The sequence below is a fragment of the Nylanderia fulva genome, unplaced genomic scaffold, assembly GCF_048542155.1.
Source record: "Nylanderia fulva isolate GAGA-0341 unplaced genomic scaffold, ASM4854215v1 Scaffold433, whole genome shotgun sequence".
Lineage (NCBI taxonomy): Eukaryota > Metazoa > Arthropoda > Insecta > Hymenoptera > Formicidae > Nylanderia > Nylanderia fulva.
This window is the reverse complement of record NW_028190514.1, coordinates 7,115-15,584: the sequence shown is the minus strand read 5'-3', so window position 1 is coordinate 15,584 and position 8,470 is coordinate 7,115. Positions and strand designations below refer to the sequence as shown.

At 31.4% G+C, this 8,470-nt stretch overlaps 1 protein-coding gene across 3 annotated transcripts; it reads right to left on the bottom strand.

The window, feature by feature from the left end:
* Nucleotides 1-728: 728 nt before the first annotated feature.
* Nucleotides 729-3,078, bottom strand: LOC114932866 (uncharacterized). 3 transcript variants are annotated; one of them, XM_029305277.2, is made up of 6 exons: nucleotides 2,793-3,078; nucleotides 2,404-2,587; nucleotides 2,117-2,330; nucleotides 1,625-1,819; nucleotides 1,102-1,387; nucleotides 729-1,049 (listed from the first exon to the last, which is right to left on the bottom strand). In XM_029305277.2, the coding sequence occupies exons 1-6, from the start codon at nucleotides 2,876-2,878 to the stop codon at nucleotides 1,034-1,036; spliced, it is 981 nt and encodes a 326-aa protein (XP_029161110.2). In that variant the 5' UTR covers nucleotides 2,879-3,078; the 3' UTR covers nucleotides 729-1,033. The 3 variants fall into 3 exon arrangements, with proteins under 3 accessions (XP_029161110.2, XP_029161104.2, XP_029161105.2); XM_029305271.2 differs by having other exon boundaries at nucleotides 730-1,033; XM_029305272.2 differs by having other exon boundaries at nucleotides 730-1,033; nucleotides 2,753-2,816.
* Between the last annotated feature and the right edge of the window lie 5,392 nt (nucleotides 3,079-8,470).

The following is an 8,470-nucleotide window of genomic DNA, read 5'->3' as shown; positions in this document are numbered from 1 at the left end:
ATATTAAAAATTGAAATTTAATAAATTTTGAAGTTTCTGGTTTTTTAATATACATACATATATTAATAATAAAAATTTTATCGAAGATATAATGAAATTCAATCAAGAACACGAATGGTTGTTGAAAGAACTTTTGGAGTATGGAAGAGACGATTTCCTTGCTTATCAAGAGGATTGTCTTTAAAACTTGTAACATGTACTGGAGTCGTATCAGCGTGTGCAGTTTTACATAATTTAGCACTATATTTTAAAGATGTGCTTCCAGAAGAACCAGAAGTTGATGTAATAATTGAAGATAATGAAGAGCTTTATTACAATGAACTTCAGCAACCTGGAGATGGTTTTATTGTCAGGCAAAACATAGTTCGAGATTTATTTCGTTAACCTTAATGTAATGATATTAATTTTTAATTTTATGTTCCATTCATACATTTTTTACGTTATAATCCAACTATATATTTCAAATCTTATATTGGATTGCATTTTCTATTATATTAAACTTTCCAAAATGTTTTGATAATGTTAGTCATGATCATCATAGCGTCAATGAAAAGTTAGAGGTCCGTTATCTATAATTTTTAAGTAAATTCTGGCAGCCTCAATGTATTTAAAAAATTCTTTAGAAATCAAAGAGTAAATCATTAATTTTATTTTGTCATTTTATTACACTTTATTTTGTATTACATATTTGTTAATAATATGTATAATATATAATACTAAGATAATCATATGATATAATACTCTTAACATAATTCAAAATAAAATACAACATAACACAATATAATGCTGATAACATAATATAAAAAAATAATAATTTTTTAAAACTAGATTTCACTTCTTTTGACTAGTATTCTCAGTCTTATTTAACTTTTTAAATTAAAAATATAATGTAATAAAATAAAATAAGTGTAATTATAAACAATAATTTAGTAATAATAAAAATTAATGTAATAACATTATTTATAACTTAGTATTCACAGCGAATATTTTAGAAATTTTTTTCTACTCATCATCTGAGATATAATGTTCTCCCCTAGAATTTAAAAAACCTTTTTAAATTAAAATTTTATTTATAACTGAAGGGAAAAAGTCATTACTTACATTTCTCTTTGAGCACGAAATTTCGCTAATTTAGCTCTTTCTTGTAACTCTTTTTTTTCTAAGAACAACTTTTTAATCGTCATTTTATTAATAAACTGTTCTCGTTCTTTTTTAAGTTTACATATTTCGATTTCATGATTAATTTTTATATCTGCCAATTCCATTTCTTTGTCACATATTATAGTCATTCTTTCAGTTTTCTGTTTCTTTGAATTGGACCGTGATGTAGCATTTCTATTTTTGTTTCTCTTAAGTTCTCTATCTGATAAAATTGAATTTTCTTTTTCTGTAAAACATTATTTTCATATGTTAAAAATGAACAGCTTTTAATTTAAAATAATAGCTGCTTTTGCGACACAATCAAAATGATCCAGATTAAAATGATCCTGCGCTGTGATTGAATCCGAAATTTCTTTGAACATAATTCAAAAAAATTACAAATTTCAATCACAGCGCAGAATTATTTTAATGTGAATCATTTTGAATCTGTCGCGAAAGCAGCCAATATTTCATATTGTTTTACCAGATTCATTATTAGATTCTTTATCTATTGTATCATATATTGTATCATCCATTTCAAATTCCATGTCGTCAATGTTAAATGCTGGTTCATTAGATGTTAGTAATTTTTGTGTCTTCAAACACTCTCCACTAGCAATGTAATCAATTTTGGTCGAAGCATTCTGCTGAATTGCTTTTAAAACCTTTATTTGTCGATCTAAAATATTGAATTTAATCATTTTATCATTTAAGTTAAAAGAATTTATATATATTATTTATATATTATCACTTATATAAGCTTATATATTGCTTTTATATTCCTGCATACAAAAGTTACTTAGGTCCAATTGCACCAATGTTATTTGGGCTTTAAGCGAGACTTAAATATATATCCATTTTCTTTCTACATAAAGGCAGACACATATTTAAGTCTAGCTTAAAGCCAAAATAACATTAGTGCAATATCAGACCTTAAAGAAATGGTTGATGTTGTCATGAAATCAGATACAAGTACCTTCATATTCCGCCTTAGAAAAGTTACTTGAAGAAATGGTTGGTGCTGTTGTCATCAAATCAGGGACAATGTCTAAAACATTTGGATCAACTTCAGCAATATTTTTTTGTGGTCCTCCTCCTGTGAGAAATCTTGATTGTCTTTCAGTTGTTAATATATTTTTATTTTGCTGTTTTAAATTAGACCAATACTTCCTCAACTGTTGTACATCTCTCTATAATATAAAAACTATTTATATTTCAAAGAGAATTGATAAAATAGTAAAAATAATAAAGTAAATTTTATACTTTAGTAGAAATTAAGGAAGAGTTATTATATTCTTCCATAATAATAGACCAAGCCTCTGACTTCTCTTTTAACGTGGAGGTATTTGTACCTTTCGATTCAACAATATGTTTGTATTTTTTTAAGATCTCAAGGAATACTTGTTTTTCCAAATCTGAATATACCGTTCTTTTAGACATTATCTTTCTAAAAAATTTATTTTTTGAAAACAAAATTTTAAGAAAATGCAAAGGAAATAGATAATAGATTTTCACAACAAAATAGATAAGGTTAAGTTTTCTCTGTTTAAATAAATATTATAGTAAATATATAACAGTAATAATATCATAATTTTTCTCAATTTTTACTCACAATATACGCTAGTAAAGTAAAATAAATTAGTAAAATCTACCGTTTATTAGAATCTCGACAATGTATTTCTGATGACAGCGAAGACACACGTTTCTCTATGTATACTTTTAGATATTGAAATGTCATTGGTCAAATTTTAGGGAATTCCGAATATTTCCGAAGTTGGATGCTTAAGAATGAACTTTACTAAGACAGTCTTAAGCTTTAACCTGATTCTTCAAGACTCGTTTGTGCATATAGGACATTCTCAAGATAATTTTGGACGCTAAGTTCATCTTGGCGAAGACTATCTTAAGACAGATTTTAAGCAACATCTATGAATTCCACCCAAGGTATCCGTATATGGCCCGATACGTATACGTACAGCCGAAATTGCCCGACGAGTGACGGAGACAGCCGAATACCGCCGGCAGTAAAGTCCTGTTAGATTCTCATATTATAATATATTAATTTCGAGCCGCCGAATAATCCGCCGCAGGTCTAAGTATAAATAGAGTCGAAAAACTGAGCAGACAATTCCGTTCCCTGATTCCGACCGATCCTGATCGACGAAACAGTACCCGAGGAAATACGAGGTCGAACATATACTTGGTCTCCGCTGCGAACCTCGCAGCATTTCCAAGAGCGTACACGAGTCTGAGATTTTTCCAAATTAGCCGGCAACGAGGATCGAACATCCTCGGTCTCGCTCGAACGTTCTCGAGAACCGACTATTTCTGTCTCTCTTTTTTCCGAACCTTATTGCACCGACTTCTCAGAGAAAGCTGAAGTCCCCTGTGTTGCTGAATTGCAACAGGTCGGTGCATCCTACTACCCGCGGAACGACCGTGACACGTCGCCTGAAATTAACTATTCGGACAACGATTCTTACACGTTCTCATTAACGCGCCGCCTACTCTCTCTCGCCGAGAGAGCGTCTTACCCCCAAGTGGGGATATCGCTATTAGCGACGCGTACGCGTTCCGCCCCACGCTTTCTTATAGCCGCGGTTTTACATTACCCCCGCGAGTGGCCCCGCGACCATCATTTTTTTTCGGTACCCCTACGCGCACCAAAATACCAATCCGCCCACGGCCGTATTAATGGCCTGCGATCACCGATAGATATAGGTATACATTTTCCGACCGATCGAATAAATTCGCGTGCACACCCGATTTAACTATTCTGTAGTCTCTGTTGTATTACTCGTATTTCGATTACGATTTGTTTTATATTGTATTATCCGCGTTCTGATTATATTTCTTTTATAGTATATTTTATATTATCCGCGTTCTGATTATATTTCTTTTATATTATAATTTGTATATATTATCCGCGTTCTGATTATACTTCTTGTATGTGATATTTTATATTGTCCGAGTTCTGATTATACTTCTTTTATATTATCGTTTACACTATTCGCGTTCTGAGTATATTTCGTTTATATTAAAGTCTATCTTACTCTCGTCTAATTATATCATTGTTGTACTGTCTACTTATTGAGAATCTAACAGGTCTATTATCTTAATAAATTCAGTTTATTTAATATACACAAACCGCCGAGTTCTGTCGACCTTTTTCTCGAACCCTGATCCCGGCTAGGCTATCCGCGCCCTCGAAAAGAGGGGACTGTTACAAATTAAAATATAGAACTTTACAATAAACTAGTTATGTTTTTGTATAGGAATTATAACAATACTAGAATTCCAGGGTTCTTGGGATTTGTAGATGGTACTAATGTAGCAATCAAAATTCCTGTTGTGCATGAAAGGTTATATGTTACTAGAAAAAGATATCATGCACAACATGTGCAAATTGTAAATACACTTTTAATTTTTAATACAATTAATATATTTAATATATTTATATGTTTACTAATTATCTCTCTTTAGATATGCGACATGGATCTAAATATAATAAATATATTAGCAAAATATCCCGGCTCAACTCATGATTCATTTGTATGGAGACACTCTTATGTTAGACACATTCTACAAACCCAATATGACATCATATCACACATGAAGGACATTTTAAAGGGCGTCATAGCAGTACAAGAAATGCTGTGAAACGCTGTATAGGTACTCTTAAAAAAAAATTTAAATGTCTTCTTAGATACAGAACTTTAGAATATGCATCTGAAAAAGCGGCGCAAATTATTAATGCTTGTGCAGTACTGCACAATATGTGTATACAGGCTAGATTGTCTGATCCTCCGGAGCCTGCAGAACATATTATGGCTTTAGAACATAATAATAAAAATGAAATCGCGCAGCCATTAATAGAAGGCAGAGCTTTATTTAATCAAGGACAACGCATGATCAACTTGCTCGCAGATTGTAAATACTATTTATAATTTTTAATATTAATTATATTCTAAATATTTTTTATTATAAATAGTTTATAATTCGATATTTATTGTTATAAATGTTTATTGTTAAAATATTAATTATGTTTATGTTTATAAATTTTTTGTATTAATTCTTTGTATTCTCTTACATTATTGAATAATACTATTAATGTACATACCAATTTTGGATTTGCAATTTGTCTCAAAGATGCCGCAATATTTACAAGCGTCAACATTAATTTGTTTATTGCCGTTGTTTGGGCTTGCATTTCGTGTAATATTTCTACATCAATATTTATAAATAATATTATTGATAATATATTATAATTATATTAGTTATATTATAAATAATATTTTATATTTTGAATTGTTTCCTTGTTAAGACTTTATTGGGAATCTAATATCGATTATTATTCATAGTCTTTAAAACTTTAAGTTATATGTAATATATATATAGAGCCTTTAAAGCTTAAAAAGCTTTAAAAAAGTCTTATTATTATACTATTTTATATTAACAATTTCTTGCGGATTCTCTTACCACGGACTTTTGCGAGGTTTTCTTTTTTTAATTTTTTTGTTTTATATTTTTTCTCTCCGGAGGAGGATGCAAAGGATATTCTTCAATATTTTCTGCATGATTGAATGTGCATTCAACTGAAAAAGATTTTGAAGGGAATCTAATGGTTCTATCATTTGAGGATAATTGACAAACTTAAGAACTTATGAAGATGTGGATGGCTGAGAGTTTGAAATATATGAGGATGATTGAAAGGTTGGCGTGTATGAAAAAGTGGATGGCTGAGAGATTGAAGCATATGAAGATGGCTGATAGATTGGAGTATCTATAATGGTAACGTCAACGGTTCGGATGCAGTGAAATTTTGAGAAAATGTCTCCGTCCAAGTATTTGGTAACTGGATTTTGTAGTTCCATTTCTACATCTATTCAAAGTATTTGTAAGTTGCTCCCACAGCATCTTATTTTTTTTCTTTGCATCTATACCTTGCATTCGATTCTGTGCAAGGTTCCTCCATAAATTGCAACATCAAAAGTCGCTGCTCAGATAAAGTCTTTTTATACGTTTCTAGAAAATATATGTTGTTGTGCCTCGGGTGAGACACAAAAGGGATGTTGCCGGATTAGGAAGTGGATTTCCGAATCGTCGGGATTTTTCCGTAGATTTTAGTGTTGTTTAATGTAGAATTACTTCTTTATTCAATATATATATATATGTATATTGGTATATAATCTTAACAAGACTCGGCGTATGGTTATTTATAAACCTCTGGTAACTTCGTTTCTCTTTTTCGTTTGTTTGACGCGACTCTAGATTTATCCTGACTTTAGCTAACAACTCGTCTGATTACGAGTCGGGAGTTATCCTCGATGTGTCTCGGTAGGTTGGTCTAATTCAACTCGCTCTCTGTTCACTCCCGAGTTCTTACGTGAACTCGGTTTTTCGTTATTTCATTTGGAAGGGGTGCCTGGCGACAGGCATCCGATTGGTGCATAGCTTTTGCATGCGCGGGTAGATTTTGAGCTAAGAGCTGTTCGAAAGATGAAGCTCTTAGCTTGCGTCTTCGCGGTTTCCGGCCCGCTGCTGCATCAGCGGTCTCCACGCGGATTTCATATCCGTTAACTTGTAATTATAGCCTTTCGGGCTATAACAATGTATAATGTTATATATAATATAGTTATACGTAGTATTATAAATATAGATATATAATATAATTATACATAGTATTATAAATATAGATATATATTTTTATATAATTATTATTAAGATAAATACTTTACTTACATTTTCTGTCATATTTCTACAACACTTGATAAAATTACACAAACACACTAGCCTTTTAAGCCTTTATACAATATTTTAACTTTTAAGACTTTTTATATAAAAATGAGTAATAACACTTAATAATAGTAATAATAAATCTTTAATAATAGTAATAAGCTTTGTTTTTAATTTAGCTGTCAACGATTTTGATCGTATGAAATGACGCGCGGAAACTCGATTCCGTTCCGATTTCGACGAGATTCATAATAACTGAAAAATGCAAACGAAATTGTAATCGGAAACGTGATATTCCGATCGGAATTATGAAAATTACATAATAGCTGCTCTGATGTTATTTTGTTCGTAGTCAATATTAAGAGATCAACACTGCACATATCGCAGTTTACATGTCTACAAAAATGTGGCATGTTATCCGTATTGTGTATGGATTTATACTGTGACAGTATAAATTTTATAACACAGTATAATTTTACGATACTCTCAAGGATGTAGTTTTTTAATGTTTTAATTTTTGCCTATTCACAGCATTGTCTTCTTCTCGGCGGTCGCGCTGACGTCATTGGCACTGATCATCGAGAGAATGGAGGGTCTTCTGGACCGAAGCTGGGTGGCTGGCGTGTCACCTGCGGAGATTTTGTTCTTTTACGTGATTACGCAATTCGTAGTGATGTGTGGTCAGACGGCTCTGGTATTAATCTTCATGATTCTGGTATTTAATGTCGAATGCAAAGGCGAAATTGGCTGGGTCATCATACTGACGACACTTCAAGGGCTATGCGGCATGTGCTTTGGTGAGATCACCATTCCATTATTCGTTCAAGCATAAGAAAAAAGAGACGCTTGTCCTTTTTGCAAAATATTATACGATTTACAAGAAAAATGCGATGTCTTTCAAAGAATCGGAATAAAAAAAATATAACCATACAATAAAAATTAAAAGTGCTAAAATAAGTGCAAGCATATATATATGCATATAAACAAACGCATAAGTTATATCAGAGAGAAAGATGAGAGCGGCCAGGCCGGCGTTTTGGCTGTTACCGTTTTTACGGGACTGCTTGAAGCGCCCCTCGCACCCGTTTTTAATATCGGAACTAACTGCACACCCATTTTCTGGCAGGGTCGATAAAGTTTGTATTTGGTGCGAGTCCGTGCTACGCCCATAATTTTCGTGTTAACACAGTATCACGTATTCATTCTGTATATGTGCGATCTTTTCTCTTTATTTATATATATATATATATATATATATGTATTTATATAATTTGTATAAAAACTAAAATATAATTATTAAAATATATATATATATGTATATGTGTAATGAAATATATAAATCTTATTTTAATTAAAATAAAAAGAACGATTAATTGTTCGACCACCTGGATTTTGGAATGTAATTTTTAATATATATTATATTATATTTAATATTTATCGCCGCTTCTATTAATATGAAGTGCAATGTCAACGTGCAATAATGTACAATTATTTAAAGTTTCCATGCCTAATGTATCATGCCGGTATAAAAGAACGTCAAGTAGCATGCGTAGCCGAGCAACTAAGATGACGAGCTAAAATCGTGGACATTTCA

Excerpts from the sequence above, each read along its gene's own strand:
- LOC114932866 (XM_029305271.2), bottom strand. The coding sequence starts at position 2,878 with ATGACATTTCAATATCTAAAAGTATACATAGAGAAACGTGTGTCTTCG. Across the intron at positions 1,388-1,624 it reads AGAATCTAATAATGAATCTG|AAAAAGAAAATTCAATTTTA; the intron begins GTAAAACAATAT and ends AATGTTTTACAG. Across the intron at positions 1,034-1,101 it reads TTTCGTGCTCAAAGAGAAAT|GGGAGAACATTATATCTCAG; the intron begins GTAAGTAATGAC and ends TTTAAATTCTAG.